This window comes from Nestor notabilis, unplaced genomic scaffold (assembly GCF_000696875.1).
Source record: "Nestor notabilis isolate BGI_N333 unplaced genomic scaffold, ASM69687v1 scaffold8922, whole genome shotgun sequence".
NCBI lineage: Eukaryota > Metazoa > Chordata > Aves > Psittaciformes > Psittacidae > Nestor > Nestor notabilis.
In genome coordinates this window covers 2,660-25,315 of record NW_009917939.1, presented here as the reverse complement: position 1 = coordinate 25,315, position 22,656 = coordinate 2,660, and the positions used below count along the sequence as shown (strand labels likewise).

At 45.9% G+C, this 22,656-nt stretch overlaps 2 protein-coding genes across 2 annotated transcripts in view; one reads left to right on the top strand and one right to left on the bottom strand.

Moving 5' to 3' along the window:
* PPP2R5A (protein phosphatase 2, regulatory subunit B', alpha) overlaps positions 1–3,665 on the top strand; it is a 42,719-nt gene extending 39,054 nt beyond the window's left edge. The window contains exons 10-13 of the mRNA XM_010009477.1: positions 175–294; positions 380–507; positions 2,432–2,533; positions 3,440–3,665. Of these exons, the coding sequence (XP_010007779.1) occupies positions 175–294; positions 380–507; positions 2,432–2,533; positions 3,440–3,572 (483 nt within the window). The 3' untranslated portion in view covers positions 3,573–3,665. The remainder of the gene's footprint in view (positions 1–174; positions 295–379; positions 508–2,431; positions 2,534–3,439) is intronic.
* A 2,363-nt stretch (positions 3,666–6,028) lies between these two features.
* TMEM206 (transmembrane protein 206) lies at positions 6,029–22,301 on the bottom strand. Its single transcript, XM_010009478.1, has 7 exons — positions 22,205–22,301; positions 20,490–20,699; positions 18,779–18,933; positions 17,162–17,304; positions 10,395–10,539; positions 8,049–8,153; positions 6,029–6,345 (listed from the first exon to the last, which is right to left on the bottom strand). Exons 1-7 carry the CDS (start codon positions 22,242–22,244, stop codon positions 6,184–6,186), a joined length of 960 nt encoding a protein of 319 aa, XP_010007780.1. The 5' UTR covers positions 22,245–22,301; the 3' UTR covers positions 6,029–6,183.
* Between the last annotated feature and the right edge of the window lie 355 nt (positions 22,302–22,656).

The window sequence follows — 22,656 nt, the reverse complement described above, 5'->3', positions numbered from 1 at the left end:
GAAGATGCTGCTCTTCCAGGCTGCACAGAGCCCATGGCTGGCTGACACACAGTCACACACAGCGTTCTTGGCAGGGTTGCTGAGTTGATGTATGGGCTGTTTGGTTTGGTTCTGTTTACAGAGGCGATATAAAACACTCTCATGCTTTTTCATGTGTTTCTTTCATACCAACAGGTCATGTTTTTAGGTGAAATTGAAGAAATCTTAGATGTAATAGAACCGACACAGTTCAAAAAAATAGAAGAGCCTTTATTTAAGCAAATATCCAAGTGTGTGTCAAGTTCCCATTTTCAGGTAAAAAAGAAAGAGTATTAAAAGGGAAAAAACCCCAAACTTGTAGTAATTCTCTTTTTTTTGACCCCTAAACTTTGTGTTTCAGGTTGCTGAAAGAGCTTTGTACTTCTGGAATAATGAATATATCCTTAGCCTGATCGAGGAGAACATTGATAAAATTCTACCCATTATGTTTGGCAGTTTGTACAAGATTTCCAAAGAACACTGGAATCCGTAAGTAATGTTTAACTCCAGCTGTGGTACCAGAAATCAGTTGTCTGCTGGGTCAGGTTTGGATCAGAAGCTTGTAAATATGACTTCGTTTTGACTTAAATCAGATGAGCTCAGTGAGATTATGGGTGCTAAGTGCTTCTGGCAGTAGCATGTGTTCACTGGTCTGCAGTGTTATGATGGAGACCCGGAATTTCCTGGGAAAGTATGAGGAAATGGGATGCTGCTCTTCATCCTGTAATCACATTTCATCCTACCCCTTAATGAAAATTCAAATTAATATTACTTAGACCAAAATCATCTCCAAAGGATGCTTCTGCTGTATTTATGCTTTGCTGTCCTTTCCTGCTTTAGATCAACAAAATCCTGTCAGTGTCTCCATAAGGAGTTATTGCTGCCCAGTGGGATAAGAAGGGGGCAAGATACTCTCAAGAGAAGAGCAATGCCTACCACTGTAAAGGGTGGTAGTAAGAAATTAGTGACTACTTCACCTTATATTTAATGCCAAAAGTTAAATACTAGTGATTTTATACTGCATTTGAAGCAGCAGTAATCCCACTGAAATACTAAAGAGCGAGTTTGCTTATGTCCAGCATCTGGAATTGAGCTGCAAGTCCATGCGCAGGAGGTAAAGCTCATACAGGCAAAAGCCAGGGTAGACGGGTACTCCCACAACTCCAAAGTGAAGCTGGTGTCCTGCTTTAAGCCCTTGGAGGCTCTGAAATCATTCTGGATCTATCTAGGTGTGTGTCCAGTTGCAGGTATCAGCTGGGCCTGAATATAAATTTTGGAGAATCAGGCTGTTCCTTTCCGAAGGCCAGCACCCTGAGTCAGTTTGGTCTTCAAACCATGTGAAAGCCAGCGTTCAAAGAAAGCCAAGCCAGCGAAGGTGTGTGGCTGGGCTCAGTGCAGAGGTGTGCTCGGAGTGAGGGTAAGGCCTCTGATGTGCACCTGGGAGGTTTTAGAGTGCCTCAGTGGACAGAGCCCATTGAAAAGGCAAACCTGCACCTCTGGCTGCTTCCTTAGGTGGCTCTTTTGCTCTTCTCAAGGCTTCCCTGCCCCACAGCCTTGCAATCAATGCTGCTGAGTGCAGGTGAACTGCTGGTGAGGGAAAAGATGGGAAGATCTTTCCTCTTTTCATCAGTGATAAGCTTAATGCTGGGCACCTGCTTCATGTTCCATCTGATTGCTGGTTTTGCATCTCTCTGTATCACTGAGTGGGTTTAAAGGAGATAAACACCACAATATTGAAGATAATTTACTGAAAGACAAATGCTTGCACAAGAAAAGAGTAACACCCAAGGTGGAAATAGGGACAGCCGTGCAAGGCACAGCCTCTATTGCTCAAGCTGTTCAGTTTGTTCAGGGAAGGAGGGTACTGGGAACCAGTATCCAATGGTCACCACTCGATTCGTTAATGGAGTACGCATGAGCAGAGCTCCCTGCTGCCCTGAAACCTTCCAGCAGAGCTTTTAGTGAGTGTCTGAAGCCACGTGCCTGTGGTTCCTCTGCTGGGTTCCTCTGCCCAGGCCTGATGCTGTTGGCCAGGAGGAGTTTGATTTTTATTTTTTTTCCCCTCAACTCTTAAATTTTGTTACTCAAATACTATAAAATAGTTAAAATTTGATTTAAATGTTAACATCATTGAATGGCTTCACAGTACAGCCACAGCCCTGACAATTACACCCTGTGCAACGCCAAGAATCGGGATGTTAAGGTTAAACAGCCATTTCAGAGCATGTTTAAATGTGCAATTTACTGATTTTGAGAGGAAATGATAGTTGAGGATTTTGTTTCACAAATTCACTGATCTTTCAGTAGAATCTTCACCAGGAAGCTCAGCGTCCAAAAAGGAAACTGAGCACTTGTTTACTGAAGTGAGGCCTGTGTTGAGTCATGCTATGGATTTGTGTTCCTTCTGTTCCAGAACCATTGTGGCACTGGTGTACAACGTGCTGAAAACCCTGATGGAAATGAATGGCAAGCTTTTCGATGAACTTACAAGCTCATACAAGGCAGAAAGACAAAGGTACCGACTATTCTTCTTCCACACACGTTTGATGAAAAGAAACAGCTTACCTGGTGTGGCTGGGGGGGTTCTGTAGTGGAACTGCCCAGCAGGGGAGGGTCGCAGCAGGCAGGGCCCAGCTTGTCCTGCACCGGGGCAGGGAGCCCCCACTGCTGTGAGGGGCTGCCTGGTGCTGGGGTGCTGCTCTGGGGGGGTTGTCTGAAACAAGCTGAGCTGCAGAATACTTCATGGCTCAGCTCTGACTTCCCCCTCGCCCTGCTGACCTGCTCTGCAGAGCTGTGGGAGCAGGGAGGTGGGGAGCAGGGCGTCCTAGGCCCGCACAGGCAGCGTGCTGTGTGTCCTGGCAGTAGCTCACACAGCCACACTCCAGCAGTTCTCTGGGGCTGCTGGAGCAAAGTTAGAGTTTTGCCACAATCAGTTACCAGTTTGTGCACTCGCTTTTTAACAGAGGAAACTGTAAGTGCCACTAAAAATAGCTTTGGAGAAGAACGGGAGGAATTATGGGCCTACAAGGATGCTGGAGAGGGACTCTTCATCAGGGACTGGAGCAACAGGACAAGGGGTGATGGGTTCAAAGTGAACCAGGGGAAGTTCAGGTTAGAGCTAAGGCAGAAGCTCTTCCCTGGGAGGGTGCTGAGGCGCTGGCACAGGGTGCCCAGAGAAGCTGTGGCTGCCCCATCCCTGGCAGTGTTCAAGGCCAGGTTGGACACAGGGGCTTGGAGCAACCTGCTCTAGTGTGAGGTGTCCCTGCCCGTGGCAGGGATTGGAACTGGCTGGGCTTTAAGGTCCTTTCCAACCCAAACCAGTCTGGGATTCTAGGAGATGTAAACTGTGGTTTTTAATTAACTGTGTCTCCACATCACACTTCAGACACATCTGAAACTGATACCTCGCTCTTCTCTGCAGAGAGAAAAAGAAAGAGTTGGAACGTGAAGAGCTGTGGAGAAAGCTGGAGGAGTTAAAGCTGAAGAAGGCGATGGCAGAGAAGCAGAACAGCACCCACACCGTGCTCAACGCACACAGCACAAGTGCCAAGTAACAGCCGAGCGCCCCTGCTCGGCAGACACACACTTTTTGTACCCTTTTGAAATACGTAAGGATTTGCAAGAGGAACCTCATCAGAGTAACAGCAGCAGCAGCAGCCACTTTTATTTCCCTCTGGCAATTGTAAAGATCTGAATTTCAATACAGCAGTTAAGTGATGTCATACCACAGCATATTGTAAACCTGTCTGATTATCGGTATCCTGTCACCTCCAACGTTTCCTAGGCCTGAATTAGCATCCTTTAATGAGTGAAATTCTTACGGGAGTGGTGAGAATTATGACTTGAATTTCTGATTGTGTTGCACATAGGTGGTAGAGTTTGCTCTGTACACATTTTTCCTTGTTTTCTATGTGCTTTTCACATCGCTGCATACTTGGGTTAAGACAATAGAAAAGGCTTCTAGTTGTGCTGTATTTTCTCAAATAAAACCAAGGTACGTTACCAGTAACTCGAGATACTCAGTATGTGCCCCTGGCAGCAGCAGAAGGAACTGGGCTACGGCGCTCTCCTTGAAGTCCTGACTGGTTTGGGATCTAGATTTATCTAATGCTCATGTTAGAACGAGGCAAGGTAAGGAGGGAAAGTCAACGGTGCTCCGTGTGTCTAAGCTACCCCTTGGCGAGTGCCTCCACCCCATTCTTGCTGCCTCCTGGCCTGGGCTACTTAGAGATTTCCTCCTGCTACAGCTGAGAATGGAGTTCCCTCGAGCCCATCAATGATGCTCCTCACCAGCCCGAGGCTGCCCTGCGGAGAGGTGCTCTGGGATGTCTCTGCATTAGTTTTAGCATCTCATGGACTGAAGAACGAGACCAAAATTGGGATTATTAATTCTTTCTTTAGTAAGGAGGGATGTCAATAAATAGTTCCTTGTTTTCTTTCAAGAAAATGCAGTCTGTTTCTTACCAGTGGAAAGCTGACAATAGAAGTCTTGTCTGTTTACTTGATCAAGTATTTTTCACATCTTTTATCAGAGTACCATTCCAATCTCTTAAATTGCAGTTATGTGGAAAACTTTTGTAATGAAAGACCTCTGGGGAATTGAGCAGCATTCAATAAAGTCTTTATGTTTGTATTTAGTGCTGTACATCACATCTTTGTGTTCATAAAGACCAGGAGAATTAGAAGAGCTTTTACAAACCACCTTTAAACCACCCCAGTCTCTGACCAATCTGTGGCAGGAGGGTTGGAAGGAGGTGAAGGCTGCTGGGTTGCAGGTCTGGTGAGTAGGGTAAAATCTGTAAAATCTGCCATGATTTGCTCTGGAAATGAGCTGAAAGTAGATTTTATAGAATCACAGAATCACAGAATGGTTTGGGTTGGAAAGATCATCCAGTTCCAACCCCCGGCCACGGGCAGGGACACCTTCCACTAGAGCAGGTTGCTCCAAGCCCCTGTGTCCAGCCTGGCCTTGAACACTGCCAGGGATGGGGCAGCCACAGCTCCTCTGGGCACCCTGTGCCAGCACCTCAGCACCCTCACAGGGAAGAGCTTCTGCCTTAGATCTAACCTGAACTTCCCCTGGTTCAGTTTAAGCATTTGTTCCCAAATGCTTCCTTAGAAGGCCAAAAGGAAATGGGGGGTACTTACTGCTATATTCATACTCTGTTAGTACAGGATGGAAGCAGCAGAATACGACTTGTCCTGCTCCTTTCCTTGCACCAAAGCCTTTGGAGCAAACACACCACAGGTCCCTGCTGCCCTGTCTCCTCCACAGGTCTGAGCTGGGCACCCAGACTAATGAGGGACTTGAAGCAGCCCCGCGGCCAGCACGGTCAGTGAGCACACACTGCTGGGTAGTGCAGGAGCACAGCCAACTGCCCGGCTCCTGAAACACCTTTCCACTTCCTCAGCAAAGGCTGGGGGAAAGAGGGAAGAGCAGCAGCCTCGGCCAGACTTGGAAATCCACCCTCAGCTCAGATGCCCAAGTTTCCTTTGAGCTGGACCCATCAGGACCAGGTGTTTGTTCCTCACCTCACCCTCCCGCAGTATTCTCCTGCCTGGAGCGCTGTGAAGCTGAATGTGGGCGCAGGTGCCTTCAAACACTGCACACAGGAACTTCTTGGAAGTATTTTTTTAATATTAAAGTCACTCTACTTGGAATCAAACCCAATAGAATTCCAGTGTATTCTGTTACAACACACACTTTAGAGAGGGGAGCCCAGACTGCTGTTGAGTGCTTTACCTTCCACTGAACCCCGTCACAGCAGTAACTGTGTGAGGGGAGCAGCTGCAGAACACAGCTCCTGCAGCACTTAAATGCTGACCGGTGCCAAGTCACATCCAAACACTGCCCCTCTTTCCAAACCTTAGCCACAGGAGTGCTGATTTTCTGCCCATGGCTGAATTCTCTCCCCTCCCTCCTGGTCCCCCCCAGTTTGAGGTACACTTGTTAAATTTGGACTAGAAAAGCGTGAGTTGGTTAGACCTGTCCTAGAGTTAAGCTCCTGTCTGAAGTTCAGAGGCCAGTTCCCGAGGCTGCTCCTCCAGCCGTGGCTGTTCTGGAAGCGAACATACCTGGTGCTCAGCTGTAATTGCTGACTGAAGTTTATTCCAGTTACTCTCTCTCCGTCCCGCTGTGAGCAGTTCAGGGGCAGCCTGTGGGGCTCAGTTTATGTGGTTCCTTACTTGGTGACTCCTCTTCAGATGTCTCTTTCGGATTTTGATCATCCACTTAACACTCAGCTTCGCAAAGTCCGCTGCCTTGAACAGAGCCAGGAAGATACCACAGAGCAGAGCAATCATGTTCCAGGGGTTTGCTGTCACAATCTGAAAGAGATGAAAAACATTATTCCCCTCATCTGACTCAGCATCTCTTATATACCTACTGATGTGTTCTGCAGCTTATTCCTTTATGCCGCACACCTCATGCCATGGTTTTCCAATTCCTTCCATCAGGAAGAAGACACACTGTACCAGCTGCAAGATTCCTTTTAGGCTATTTAAGGATCCTGAATTTAAAACTTTAGAGATAGTTACATTGGTAATTTTAAGATTATAGATTTAAATTAATTGCTTGCTTTTTGTAAAGAACTCCTTCAGAAGTTCCTCCAGAAGACAAAGCACAAAGCAGCAGTGGAGCACTAAACCAGCCTTTGACAGCAGCATCTCCTGCAGACTCAAGCATTTGCTGTTTCTAGTTACACTTGGCTCAAGAGTAGTTACGTTTGTTCATAGTTTATGATTCACACCTCTAGGCCCAAGGATGACTTGTAGGATCTGAGGTGGTGCCAGCAGAGCTCAGCTTAGGCAGCAATGAAGTGGGGCACAGCTTCGGGATGCGCCATGGAGTCTGCAGCTCCATTGATCATCATGAGTGTGGTGTGAGCACCCGAGCCAGGAGGCCTCAGCCAGGCTTTGTGTGTTGTTCACCTTCCTGACAGTGCACCAGGAACTGAGCACTGGCTCGAGGCAGCTTTCAGCTGGAGGGAGGCAGCGGTGGGAGCCCTGCCGGGCACAGAGCAGCAAGAGGAGCGGGGATGGGAGTGCCAGGGAGGTGCCTGCAGAGAGGAGGGTGCTGACCCCAGCACGGACACAACAGCAGGAGGGCAAAGGACCAACTCCCTGCTCCTGGTGCACGAGCACTGGGGTCACACTCTGCTCTGGGGCAACAAAAACAGACCCATGTGGTGCAAGTGTTCACACCCCGTATAGATGAGGCCTCAGTGCCAGGGGTGGCCTTGGCAGTGCTGGGGTAAAGGTTGGACTGGATGAGCTTAAAGGTCTTTTCCAACCCAGGTGATTGTGTGATGGACTCTGGTTGTCAGATGGGGCCATTTAAAACACAATGTATTAAGCAGGTTTCCTCTGCACACTTTGCCATTCTATATTTTTAGGGGAGGGCAAATGTATCTGACCTTCCCCTGCCCCAAACACCAGGAAAACAAGATGTAGCTCAGGTGCTTAAGGCACATATACCTGCAGTGCCCTCCTGCGTATCTTTTAAGCACTCCAGGGCCTGCCCATGGTCTCACCTGGCCCATGGAACACACTGAGCTCGATTCTGAAGCGCATTTTTGCATGTGAATGCAGTACTGAATTCTAGTAACAAATACGAGCTACACCAGGCTATTGCTATTGTTCTGCTTCGAGCCGAGGTTTCTTGCTTGACAATTAATCAAAGTCATTAAATCAGTTTATCCAAGCACACTTGTTTAAGCAAAAAAGTTCAGGCTTGACCTGAAACTACTCTGTGCTGTACGACAGAGACGTGCTTTTTTCTTAGCTACAGGTACCTCCAGCTGCAAACAGAACACTGAGTGTTCCCGAGCCAAGGAAAGGCATCGGATGGTCTTGACCTCTGCAGAACATGCATTACTGGATATAAGGAAGAGCCTAGACTGACACTGCAGCAGCAACCTCTCACTCTTCCTCTGAGTTTCTGCTTGGAATGAGGTACCAGAGGCATGGGCATGCACAAACCACGAGCGTGGGCAGTCAGCGAGTCAAGAAGGGACTAACGTGATACTCACATCTTGCACAGTCTGTATGAAAGGATCTTTCCATTCGAACACCACAAAAAACAGCTGGTCACTTCTTGGTTTAGTTCTCTGGTCAATGTAGTTCACCACGCTGGTCTGGGGCGAGGGGAAAAGAGACAACAAAGGTGCAGGTTACCTGCTGCAGTGCTGTAATGAGTCTGCTGTGCCACAGAAAAGGCTTGGAAGAAGGTGAAAACAGCAGGCTGCTCAGGGGCTTCCAATTTAGCCTCCCTCTACCTGGAACAGCAGGCTCCCAAACTATGGGAAGGGATGTTTCTTCCATCTCCTGTTCATACTCTTTTCCTGTTTCTCACTTAGTAAACCCCTGCAATACCATTTTCACACCAGTAGCCAGGGGCCTAATTTTATCACATAGATTTTCCCTTTTAAGGGGGTGAAACTTCATTTACAAATACTTGGAGTAACAGAGCACTTGGGAAGTCCCCGGGAATGAAGGCCAGGTTACCTCTATTTACCAGAGAACTTTACAAATACTTCAAGATCCTGTCAGTCTCCTCCACACACCCCGCCCTGACCAGATTATAGGCTGCAAACATGTCGAAGCAGGAGCTAGAACACTACTTGTGTCCATCCAGAGCACACGGGAGCTTCACCACCTTGTGTTTTCTGGTCCAACACCTTTGCTGCAGCTCTACCCTGTACTTCTACAGCTCATCTATTTCCTACAGCACCCCAGCTGCACTCAGCCAAGAAAACTGTGCACCAGGAACAAGGAGTACACAAAGCTAAAGGAAGGCAATGGAAAAGGAAGGAAAGACCAAGTAGTGACTGCTGGGCTGGTTAGCAGACTGACCAGCTGTGCTGAGTGACCTAGTACTTGTACCCAAATTCCTGGTATGGTATCTCCCAGCTTTAGATTTGAGAGGCTAATGGACTTCCTTATGCAATTTGAGCAGACAGACTGTCAAACAAAGCAAGTGCAATTTATATCTGAGCTGTTTCAGCTTCTACTATATTATTAACAGGCACCTGAGCCCCAAATTCGCATTTGTGCTGATTCCTATTTCCTAGGTTTTATTAGAAACCAAAGCAACCAACCCCCAAAACAAACCAAAATCCCCCCCAAAAATTCGCATTTGTGCTGATTCCTATTTCCTAGGTTTTATTAAAAAACAAAGCAACCAACCCACAAAACAAACCAAAATCCCCCCCAAAGCCAACCCAGCATTCACCAGCTGGTCAGAGCCTGTAACTGCTGGACTAAATGGATGTTTATGGTCACAAAAACCTCAGCTTTTTCAGAGTTTGTCTCAGCCTTTTGTTTCCACTTTGAGACATGTAAGACTTGGGCACTGGTCTGCCCTTAAGGCTTTGCCACATAATGCCCTACCAGTGAGAAGTGAAGACAGGGGAACTGAAGGGTCTGCTTCATTCTGACCTCCACAAAGTACTCCTTCCAAGCGTACCACGGAGTAAGACCAAGTGTAGTCTCTGAAAGATACACTCTCTGGAAAGGGGTAATGCTCTTCACATTCTCCCTTCTCACCACTGAGGATGCTTCCCCTCCAACCGACACTGAGAGCAAGGTAAAACACCCAAACGACAGTTCTTTTCCTGTCCATCAGTGTGAAAAGAACAGGAATGAAAGGCAAACTTGTTTCACCTCCAGCTAAGTCTGCATCTCCTACCTGCATATTTTCTAGTTCTAAACGATGCAAGAAGTTAAGTTACACCATGTTTCTAAGGATACTCAACGCTTACAAATCCCGAACAACAAGCAGGCACAAGAATGCTACGAAACATACAAGGCTTATGTTTGCCTCTTCATCCTAACATCAGCCCTTGTGACAACCAATTCCTCTTCCCACTACTGGCTGTTATTTAGACAATTCCTTTAGCAGTTGTTCCCCACCTCGATCTAAAGGAAGCCGTGTTAATACCGCTACACTGGCCTCTTCAAACCCTTACCTCAGACTACAGGATCACTTATACAGCCACATTCAAGGCCTGGATTGTCTGGCCTCCCCATTAGGAGATGTTTGCCTGAGGTGTGTCACGAGGCCACACCAAGAGCTGAACACACCGAGACGTTTAGGCTGTTACAGAACCTCTCCCTGTTTAGAATGGAGAGTGTAACTGCACAGCCAAACCCGCCCCGTGGTGCATGGTGGAATGGATGCAGTGACACAAAACCCAAGCTCCTGATGTTTCTCTTAACCAGCCAACCCACCCTTCTTCCAACTCATATTGCTGTATGCCCCAAGAACTGGGTCAGTTGGCCAGTTAGCATTGAAATCGTTGCAGTAACTAGTTCACAGCAAACTAAGACATCCCAAACCACTCTTCCTGAGTGGTTGGTTGGGTTGGGTTTTTTACCTCTTGTTTGAATTCAACAGTCTCGCTGCCATCTTCTTCTTTTGTTTTCACCAAGGACATCTTGACCCAGGTTCGAAAGCCTCCGGAAAACTTCCAGCTGGAATATGAACTTTCACAGTTCTTCATGAATTCTGCTTTTTCTGGACTAAAGGAAAAAGACCATCACTTCACTGACCCAGCTCAGAGCAGCACCTGAGCTTGGTAGGTACTGCTGTAGGCAGGAGGATGTCAGACCTACAGGCACTTCAAAACATGTTCAAAATCCAACTGCTAAAATTCAGCACATCTAAAACACTGCAAGCAGTGATGTTGGGATTAGTGACAGCACTTGGGTTCTTACCTGCAGAAGCACATGAGCTACCTGGTGCCCTACCACTGCCCTGGGGTTCTGCCTGCTCCTAGGGGCTGTTATAGGGGAGTTCATTCTGCTCATCTCATCTCTGGGGCAAAGGAGCAGAGCCAGGACCCCAGGAAACAACTCACCCTAATGCAAGAGGTGGAAGGAAGAGTCTAGAGGCAGGGCATGCTGCTTCCCCCACTTCTGGGATGCAAATAAACAGGTGGCAACGCAGACATACTTAAAATGCTTTGCCGTTTCTATTTGGTGTATTCCCACTATTCTGGTGTTATTTGGCAATACCATGGCTGTGTTCCAGTAGCCCCAAACAGCAGGATTGCTTCGTGCCTTGCTTTTAGATACAGTGAGCGTAAGCCACTGTAAGGTGTCCCTCATGCTGCAAGTGGTAAGGAGGCAGCTCCAAGTCATCTGTGGTGTCCATCCTTCTGTACAAACTGCACAGGATGCAGTGAATGAACCGTGCTGTTTGCTTGGAGCTCCTCAGCACCGGGGTTTTGGCCACTTTCACATCATCTGCATGAAATAAGCCTGGCCCTGCAGCTGCTTTTTCAAGAAGGTTTCATTTGAAATGAAGGGGGAAACCACTGTGATGAGTCAGGAACCATTAGAACACAGACTGCTGAGCTTTACTAAAGATGGATTTCAGGCTGCAGAGATGTATCAGGGTCCTTGAGACAAGGGAAAGGATTCTGACTCAGAGTAAATCCACCTCCCTGGGTGAAGAGTGTAATTTGCTTCTATGACAGGTCATAGAATCACAGACTGGTTTGGGCTGGAAAGGACCTTAAGATCACCCAGCTCCAACCCCCTGCCACGGGCAGGGACACCTCACACTAGAGCAGGTTGCTCCAAGCCCCTGTGTCCAACCTGGCCTTGAACACTGCCAGGGATGGGGCAGCCACAGCTTCTCTGGGCACCCTGTGCCAGCGCCTCAGCACCCTCACAGGGAAGAGCTTCTGCCTTAGCTCTAACCTGAACCTCCCCTGGTTCAGTTTGAACCCATCACCCCTTGTCCTGTCACTCCACTCCCTGATGAAGAGTCCCTCTGCAGCATCCTTGTAGCCCCCTTCAGACACTGAAGCTGCTCTGAGGTCTCCACGCAGCTTCTCTTCTCCAGGCTGAACAGCCCCAATGTTCTCAGCCTGTCTCCATACGGGAGCTGCTCCAGCCCCTGCTCATCCTCGTGGCCTCCTCTGGCCTTGCTCCAACAGCTCCATGTCCTTCTTATGCTGAGGACACCAGCACTGCACACAGTGCTGCCAGGGGGGTCTCACAAGGTATACGATTAGGTCTGATGAGAAATGAAGGTATTTTGGTCTTTCAGGAGAAAGACGCAACGATGAAAAGAGGAAAGGGCTGAGCTGAAGCAGCGAGCTCTTGTCCCCAAGAACAGATCTGTCCTGTGCTAGCACTGACCGGGCTTTACATCTCAGAGTTGTGTGGTTGAAGCCCTGGCAGCAGAGCAACGGCTTTTCGAGGTTTTGCCTTCCTGTGAAGGTGTGTATGTTCATGTATTCAGCCCAAGCAGGCAGCCTAGTACAGAGCAGCCATCAGTGTGTATTCTTTGTATCAGTCTGCACTATTGCTGCCTTGTAGATGAGGCATCTTGGTTTGTAGGAAGAAAAGGAGCCCTAATTCTGGAAACTAAGGAAAAAAAGACAGGAAAAGTAAAAATTCTGCACACAAACAGACAGGAGAAGCGTTTCTGGAAAGAAAAACTAACACACTTTGCCCATCAGGGCAGAAGATATTCCAAGAGTGATTGTCCAAGTCAGGACTATCTTTATGTATTTGTAACATTAGGTGCCTGTTCAATGATCCCGACACAACGGCAGGGCACCACAAGGAAGATGTGGGCAAAGCTTCAGCACAAAGCCCACTGCTCCTCACCACACAAACTGATGACACGGGGAGACCTAACGTGACAATGATTTCTTCCCCCTGAGCTACGTGGGTGCAGCAGCAGCTGGTGGGACAGGAGGAAAAACACAGCTTTGCCACTCAGGGGAACATACGGAATCAGCACTCTGCCAGCCAGTCATATGCCTAATGCCTCACTAAATACAGCATCCTAGAAAGCCTTTCCAAACCAACATGGAAAATTGAGGCAGGAAGTTATGACACAGAGCTGAACGCTGCAGCCACAACTTCAATGGTAGGCAGGCAGCAGTAGTATACTTTGCCTTCAGCTGTAATTGTAGGCTTGAAAAAGAAAGATTAATAGTATCTTAGCAGAAGCTGTGCAGAAACAATCTCAGATGGGATCTCTCTGCATGTGCCCATAACCCAGACCACTGCCACGGAGTCAAAAGAGAGGCAAAATCTTTGCACAAGTAATAGCAGAGGGCAAACAACACAGCTTGAAACCCACACGCACTCAGTGAACATGATACAGGCATTTTAAGCTGAAGACCAATTCTTCAGGCAGTTTCTTTTTACTCCTTCTTCACCCCAAAGACAACTTGCAACGGCTGCACATTTGTTTGCTTTGTTCAGTAAGTTCCCTCTTACATGGTCCTTTACATGTATGGAATACCCTGCACCAGGCTGCCCCGGGATATTAACTGCAGCTCAAAACCATGCCAGAATTCCTACATCACAGAGAGAAAGGCACGTGCACGAGGCCACTGCCTCACTCAGCCCCAGCCTCCTCTCAGCCAGTGCTCCCTGGTAACCACTGCCCAGCACAGACGGATCAATGTCAGACCATGACAGATGGGATCTGTCCCAAAGCTGGGAGTTACTATCCCAACTCCGGACTGGGCTGTAGCGCTGCAGTGCATCCTTCTAACTCCAATCTCCATGGACCAAGACACAGGAGCCAGAGGCAGCTTAGGACATCCCGCCAGTGCACCAGCAAGAGCCAAACCCACAGACGGGTCAAACCCTGTTTGTGTTTACTGCCTTTGCTTTTCCCTAGACTGAGAAGCCCTCAGCCAGCCACGGGGTCTCGTACAGGTTCTGATGGTGTAGTACCAGCAGTCTTGACCCTTCTATATTATAACTTACTTCTCTGCACACAGCAATCCAAACCAGAGACATGAACACGGAGCTTTGCTTAGACCCTTAAAACAATCTCTGATCTGTTCAGAGTGGTATTCACCATTTCACATGACCAGAAGTTATTTTACATGCTATGCTAACAATAGTTTTGTCAGTAATGCGCTCAGAGATTTTCCTCTTAAACCCATGTATTATCCTAATGACAGTTCAGGAAAGGAACTTGTATTTTTAGATACACTTTTTTGGTAATTTGCAAGGGTTTCATTATTTCCTTCCCTCCAATTAATATGGTACAGACAGGAGCTGCTGCTGGCTTAAAAACAAAAACAGAAAGGACAAGAAAGGCTATATCCCTCCAACTCACAGGCCAACAACAGCACTCAGTTCAGTGGTGTTCTGTGAAGGCCAGAACAAAACTAGCAAGCAGTGCCAATTTCATTGTAGTGTGTCCATCCAATTTTAACAGAAGAGCTGCAGAAAATAAAACCCTTGACACAAAGAACTGGACCTTACTTGAGTCCTCACCACCTGCTGTGCTTCAGAAAACAAAGATACAAATCTCTAGATGCCATTTTTATTAACTGCTTATGGCTGATGCTTGCAGCAGCCTTCACTGATATGATTATTGCTGTTTAAAGCAAAAGCAAGCTGCACATAGTATTGCCAACACAGACACTGTGGGTAGATACAGCAAGACTCTTCTCACCAGTTTCAAGGGGGGTTGTACTGTGATTTTAGATGATGGAATCCCTTCACATATCTTTTACAGCAGTCTGCCTGCCCAGCCCAACCTAAGCCCTTTGCAGCCATGGCAAAAAGCTGTCATGATGGTAACTCAGGAGTTCTAGCATGTATCTCAGCATCTTTAATAGCACTTCACATGAATTGCTGGACACAGTGCTGGGAATATGCTCACATAACCAGGCAGTGAGACACCTGGTCTGGAAAAAGTAGTTAACAGTGGCCAGTACCTGAAGTTTTCAGAGGCACTATGGAAGGACTCACAACAGTTCTTACATGTATCTTAGCCCAGACTTCCCTTCAACTAAACTTAGCATCTGCTGATGAACCAGAAATCATTTCTATTTTCTCTTCTGCTGGAAGCTGGGCAGGATGAGAACGTTCCACATATGCAAGTGGTTTCACTTCAGAGTCAGGAGAAAAGGTAAACTTTCAAGCTGCCCTGAGCCTGTCCAGCTCGGGCCCTGGGACACCAGCACAGCAACACACAATACTGAGCAAGACAAGCCATACAATTTGCACCAAGCTTTGAAGGATGCTACAAGACACACTGCTGGCCTCCTGTGCACAACTGCTTCTCTTACTGCATTTCACCTAGACATGCAGATCATTTACCACTAAGTTTAAAGGCCTATGTACCTTTGCCCAGTTTACCATTATCTGGGTTAGTTCAAAACCAGTTTCAACACACATTCCTACTACTTGCTGCAAACAGGCACAAAGGATGTATCCCCAAACAGGCACCACCATTTCCTACCTTTCCACTTCACTCCAAGGTAACCCAGCCTTCACTCTCCCAGCTCCAGTTGTGGTGCCTTCTAACACCAAGACAAGGCAGCTTCTCTAGGAACAAAGCAACACATCCCCACCTCTTTGGGGACTCATTCTGCCATCTACCTGGTTTGAACTGGCAAACCTGGAGACAGGAGGTTGTGACTGAGGTTCTCCCAGGCAGCTTACAGATAGTTCTTACTGATTCACCTACACTAGCTCAAACACAGCCTTGAAGCTAGGACTTTTTCTGGACAGCTTACTGCTGTTCTGCATGTCCCTCGTACCTCTGCACAACATGTGGCACAAGCGTTTGGGACAGCACCATGCAAACTCACAGCCTGCTTGCAGAAATCCTGCCAGCTTAAATAGGACATACATGTTTTAACTTGGGAAGCAGCAGCTCTTTAAAATGGCTTATCTGCAAACTGACACAATGAGCACAGAAACGTGGCTTCCAAGACTTGGCTATGCACAGACCAAGTTGTATCTTGGCAAGTTGGCTCATCCTGCAAAGAACCAGGAACCAGATGCAACACAACTGTGCCTTCTGTTCTGTGTTTCATGGGGTTCTGTCTCAGACAGTGTCTTGCAGCATAGAAAGAGCTGTGCATCTAGCTGTACATACCACTAACCACAGCACAAGCCACAAAACCCGAGAAAAAACAACACAAGAACAGGTCACACCTTTTACATCACTACTCTTAACTGGTATTTTCTCACCCTAAAACATCAATGCCTAAAATACGTGGAATATTAGCATTTTATGAAGTGGTTTAGTACAGTTAAAAGAAGTATTTCATGACTTAAGAGCTCTCCCTCACTGAAATAAAAATGCTTTGTAAAAAGCAAATTCATACCCTTGATCTCTGGCCACCCAGAGCTCCTGTGACTGAACACTTCCAGTCTTTGCTTCATCTGAAACACACCAGTACCATCATGTCCAAGACTCCAAAAATGCTTTTCTGCATTATAATCTGCTACTTCTCTTCCCCTCCCCACCTAATTCTGTTCTGCTTAAGGCCTTTATCCCCTATCCCTTTTTCACTGAGCATCTGACTATTACCAGGTTAAGGCTTTCTATTAGGTCTCACTGTGACTAATACCTTGCCTGGTTTTTAATCTGGATCACAGAGAGAACAGTACATAATTATTTAATTTTTGCTTTAATTTAAATTCAAGTATGAAACTGATTCTCACAAGGTGTGCAAAAAGTGGGGGCTTTCAAGAAAGGTCATGACAGGATTTGCGCAGAGACCTCAGAGCAGCTGCCAGTGTGTGAAGGGGGCTACAAGGATGCTGCAGAGGGACTCTGCATCAGGGACTGGAGCAACAGGACAAGGGGTGATGGGTTCAAACTGAACCAGGGGAAGTTCAGGTTAGAGCTAAGGCAGAAGCTCTTCCCTGTGAGGGTGCTGAGGCGCTGGCACAGGGTGCCCAGAGAAGCTGTGGCTGCCCCATCCCTGGCAGTGTTCAAGGCCAGGTTGGACACAGGGGCTTGGAGCAACCTGCTCTAGTGTGAGGTGTCCCTGCCCATGGCAGGGGTTGGAACTGGATGAGCTTTAAGGCCCTTTCCAACCCAAACCATTCTACAGTTCTATGATTCTATGATTCCAGTCCTGCTAAAATGCAAAGGTGGATCAGTCACTCCAATAGCACCACTGCCAAACCAATAAAAAGCAAATTTTAAAACCCCACCTATGCAATTACACTGTTCTGTAGAATCTTACATAAAGCTCATAATGCAAAACAATACAGCCAACCTTCCAATGAAACCACAACAAATCCATCTCGGGATCTGATCTCTGCCTCATCCGAGCTACAAAAAGCCCTGCTTTCACTAGTTTTGTTGCAGCTAGTTCAATGCAGTTAACAGGCTCAGCCCTTTACATACCTGTTGATGAACTCTTGGAAAGATGAAAACAGAAGGTAGTCAATGGCACTAAAATCCTGGTCTGTTCCGTTTAAATGAAACTGCAAAAACACCAGTTCCTTTTTCTTCACATCACGAGGGCCTTGAACAACCAAAGCATACTTCTGTAAGCAAACAGAGAGGTGGTGAGAGTAGCAAAGGAATCCTCATGTCCTGTTCATGAATTTGCCATCTGTCACTCGTACTGTATAGAAATAATACACTCTGAGATTTTCTTGGCTGCTACTAAGTATGCCCCTATTAAAATACCTAGGAATGCCAACTGGATCCTTCCTTTTAGTTTTAAGATGAAGCCTTTTCATCAACATTTAGTGTTTTTCTAGGAAATCAGCTTTAGTTATATCACAGTCCTTTGGGTTCACGTGGAACCTGCATTCTGCAGAAGGATGATCCAAACTGTTTAAAGCAGTAAAGTGTACAGACTTTCAGCTCTTGACATGAACCAAGTAAATGTGGAGTCTGCTGTGAAGAACATCAGGCTTCTGATGTGAAACTGAGGAACAGTTTCACAGCCCCAGCACCTCAAGTAAGCTGCCAAAAGGAAAAACCCACAACAAAAAATGCTGGCAGGCAGAATATAACTTGATGTACTGCAGGCATCATATCAAACAGCAAGCTCCTGCTTGCAAAAGGACTCAAGACAGCGTGAACAGGACTCTACATGGGTCAGAGGTCTCTGCCTCCAGTGCCTCTCCATTCCTCTGCAGGACTAGAGCTTATTGGATCAGCAAGCTTCTAAATGAATGAATCACACAGCAAAAAATGCAGGTTCTTCATTTGTTAAAACATGCAACAAGAGCATGTGAGTGGCAGAAATCAGACTTGCACCTAGAGTATTACTTTTACATACACTGAGGAGCTGCTTCCCAGAAAGAAACGGTGTCTAGACAACAGGCAAAACATGAAGAGGAAACAGCTGACTAAATGGGTACCTACAGAGTTTGTTTGTTCACACTTAGCTGCCTTCAAAAAAATATGAGCAATCAATTAAGATACAGATGACCACATTTAAGACTTCATTTTTTGAGCATTTATTTATACAGACGCTAGACTGCATTTTTAAGGGCACTTTAAGACAGACTATCCCTCAGAGTACCCACTTAACTGTCTCACAGCACTTCAGTGTAATGAAACGCTTGGTGCCCAGTTACAATTCTTCCAAGTGTGACAAAAACAGTATCTAATTCCCAGCAAACACACAAAAAGAGATAAGCTCTCCTGTTTTCATGGAATAACTGCTCCTGCTTTCAATCAAAGCTACATTTACTAGATCAAGGAGCATGCTTGGCAGCTCATTTAGGAGAGGAATGAAGTGAGAGTTTCATTGTGAAAAACGACTTGTTTTGTCCCATTCAGGTTTTCATGCTGCACACACCCACATGACCATAACACATACACACACCGACTGGGGTCTTCTCATTTCTGAGAACAAAAGGACAGACGACTTGGGAAAAAAAAATAGAAGCAAGGATTTTCTGCAGCACTCAGTGAGTATTTTTACTTTCAAATATCATTTGGAGCAGAATACACCCCATCACCCCACCCCCCCCAGTAAACTTTGTTGTATTATATTATTACCATAGATTCATTAGTAAAAGGATCTGTGTAGTTGATTCTCTGAGTGGTGCATTCAATGTCTCCTGGCTGACCTGGATTGATCAGAGGTGGAATGTGATCATAGTAATGATGCTTGCAGCTCAGCAGCCGAGCCTTGCCTGGATAAAAGGCAATACCTGTTTGGGGAGAGAAAAAAAACATTCATATATACCATCAACCTACCACTTCAGACCAAAGTCTGCATGCTTTAAGAACCTCAGTCACCTCAGCTGTAGAAGGCTAGCAAAACACAAGGCCCAAACCCAAAACTCCTTTTATACCACATATGCCACATTTATCATTGGAAACAAGCTTGCCTGAAGATAATCTAGACCAACTACCAAAAAACCTCTGTGATTTGAGGTATCAGATATGATTAACCCACCCAACTGAGGTGACCTGTCTGCCAAAATGCAAGATGTCAAAGCAGTCAGCACATCTCAAAATGCTTTATCCCTTTCTTCAGTGCTCCATGCTTGCAACTTGCCATCTCATCACTTTAACAGAGCAGTGAAGTAAAGGACTACATTAATTTAGGTTCTTTGATCTGGCAGGGGCTCCTGGCAATACTTTTGGATTTATATGTATGTTGCTCTATTGTTTTAAGTGACATTGGCTTCCTGCTGCTGTATGAAAACCTCATGTAAGGAAAAACAAACGGCGGGGAGGAGCCTGCTCCTACAGTCAGATCCTCATGGTCCAAACACAAGGGTCTGAGCCTAACTGACCATACACAGAAACAACTACAGGAATAAGGCAAAAACTTGAAACACCTTTCAGCCACAATTACGTTTGTAAAATGTGGTATCACTTCCAACAAAAGTGTGATTTTTAAACTGGAAACTGCCCTACGACTGTTTGAGCTGCACTTGCTACCACAGCTCTATTTATGAATGGTTACTGGGTAATTTACAAAGATAATAACAAAAGAACTCATTATTCCCAAATGCTTCTGTGGTGTAATCCCTCCTGCGAGCTGCAACCCAGTTTCTGATGCCACACTGCATTTTGATGCCAACATTGTTCCCTGCAGTCACATCCCACCTGCACTGCCTACTGATGTAATACCAACTTGTAAACAATGCAAACAGAAGCAGAAAGTGGCACTGTGGTTATTTTGTGGTTGGCTTGAGAAATTCACCTTCTTTACTGCCAATAGCATCTTGCTGTCCAGCGCAGCACCGAGGTTGTGATGCACATCCTATGTGCTACCCTGTTTGAACAATACAATTCTGGGACTATTTCCATAAGGAATTACCTCCTTTCTCTGAAAGAAGACTCATTCTAGAGACTGAAAACACTTCTTATCTATCAAGTGTTGGCATAACACTCCACCCCAAAGGAGTGGTAAATGCTCCATCCCTGGCAGTGTTCAAGGCCAGGTTGGACAGAGCCTTGGGTGACATGGTCTAGTGTGAGATGTCCCTGCCCATGGCAGGGGGTTGGAACTGGATGATCTTAAGGTTCTTTCCAACCCAAACCATTCTATGGTTCTATGAAAGCTCCAAAAAGCTCCCATACAGTATTAACACTTCAGTGCAAAGTCAACAGAACAGAGATTAAAAAAACAGGGAAGTGAAAGACCTGGGTCAAAGCATTAGAAGCAGTCTGGAGAATCAGCACCAAAAATGTAAGGCCAGCTAAGATAAATGTGAACAACAACTTAACCCATTTTGTTTGTTACCACTCTTACCAGGTGCATCATACAAGGACACTTCCTTGTAAGAGACTGACATCACGGGGTGCTTGAGCTTCTCCCTGAAGTCACTGATGGTTTGGTAGACAAGGAACACAGCTACAGCCATGAGCAGCAGATAAATAAACAGGAGAATTACTGAAAAAACATTCTTTAGGCAGGTCTTGCTGAAACGCAAGGAAGGGGCAGTGGTACCCAGTTCACTATCTGGAACCAAACAGAATATGGATTAGGACTTTAAAATACAGATATTTGGGCTGAATTTATGAAGTGTTCATTTAGAGATCAATCACCTGAGAAAAGTAAGCCTCAAACTTGGCTTGATTTAAAAAAAAACCCTACAACTATTGCTGGTTTTGATGATCAGACAGATGCTTCCTTCTCAAGCATGAGGTGTAATCATCCAAAGATTGTGCCTCTTTTTCATTAGCTGAAATTGGCACTGTGCTTCAGGACACAGCAGGAGGAAACAAGGGTTGTTTTCAAGAAGGACAACTTGGAAGCGAAGTTCAAAGTTCACAGTCAATCCTTCCTCCTAGAAAAAGTAACTCTTTTTTCCCCCTTCCAGTCTGAAGTGATTCTTACACATGAGCATATGCATCAACAGAGAGATTTAATGCTCCAGCTATCTGCATTGCATCTCCACCACGGTAGAAGTCACTAGATATTTGCTACCCTCTAGTTCATAACAACTTGTATGTACTACAGGAAGGTTCACAAAAGGATTTTTCCAATTCTCACGCAGTGTCCTTGCCCTCCAAGCTTGTTTGTTCTCTGAAGATCTTCACACTAGTTTCAGTTGTACACAGACACTGCTTTCCCCAAGCTCCTTGCCTTTGCCACTTCTTTTGCCAAATACTTGTAAGGAAAATGTTCACGTACTCCCGATTTACACACCACATTTTGGCCATAAGCATTAAACCCCAACATATAAAAGGAGATAAGTAGGCATATTTTATGCTGGCTCTTCTGTGTAGTGTAATTTAATGAGTCAGGCCCTGCCACATTCTGCCCTTCAACTGTAATAGCATGGTTTGGTGTTTGTTCTTTACCACAGCAAACACCAGCCTTTTAGTAAAGCCTACTGAACACATAACGTCTTACCACGGTCACATATGCATTCCCAGGAGATGACAGCCAAGGAAATTAGGACTCTAATATGCATAAAATTGCACTATGGAAACAAGTATGTCTTGAACAGCTGTAAAGCATTTAGACAATGCTCATTGCAGCTTGGCCTACCTTAATGCCTACACCTGAGCTGCAATCAGCCCACTTAGCAGTGCCTGCACCCTCCAAAGCAGGTCTGAACAGCCTAACTGTGTAATCTGTGTAAAAGCACATCTGTTCAAGATTACATCTTGCTCATGTGAACCTGGCACAGGCTTTACTTGCAACCCAGGTAAGATAAAAGGAAGATGACATAGCAAGCTAGCTCAGAACCAGGTGTGCTCCATCATCTTTGACTGAGCCCAGTTCATGACAAAGAAATGTTCTCACCTCAATCCTTGAAAAACTCCTGGGCTTTCCATCATAGTTATTCCACAAATAAGTAATTTAGTGGTCTATTCCCCCAAATAAGTAATTTAGTGGCTTGTTTGCTTTCAGAAGTGCAATAAAGAAATATATGCAGCAAACCACAACCAAATCTATACACAGAAGCAGCTTGTCAGGCACTTAAAATGGGTAATTTCTGAGTCAATAGATCTCACCTGGTAGAATAACGGAGCTGGCATCTTCATGCACTTCCATTTCTCCTTCTCTCTCATCTGTTGGGTTTTCAGATGCTCGCTCCACATCTTCACTCAGCTGTGTAGTTAAAACAGTGGTTCAATTTCCAAACATGCTCTCAACTTGCAATTGCTGGAATTTCTATGGTACAAATAAAAGAGGCTCCAACTAACCAAACACACAAAAACATGCCCCCAGTCCAAGAGCACCCAACTGCTCCACTTCCAAACTAGAGTGACATTTATGTAGATCTACAGCTAAAAATCAAGAGACTTGCTGCAAAAAGAGAAAGACAGCACATGAAATTTAACCTACTTCTACCCTGCCACCTCACCCTCACCAATAACATCACCTTTTCTTTCAAGATCAAAGCTCTACATTTCTGGTACTTAGTGGAGCTCACTATACATATTATTACATATTAGTGGTTATG

What these genes read in the sequence shown, in the direction of transcription:
- TMEM206 (XM_010009478.1), bottom strand. Translation starts at nt 22,244, where the DNA reads ATGGAAGTGCATGAAGATGCCAGCTCCGTTATTCTACCAG. An exon ending in GTCCTTGTATGATGCACCTG is followed by an intron (nt 18,934 to 20,489) that starts GTAAGAGTGGTA and finishes CTCCCCAAACAG; the next exon opens with GTATTGCCTTTTATCCAGGC. An exon ending in TTCCAAGAGTTCATCAACAG is followed by an intron (nt 10,540 to 17,161) that starts GTATGTAAAGGG and finishes TTTTTCCTTTAG; the next exon opens with TCCAGAAAAAGCAGAATTCA.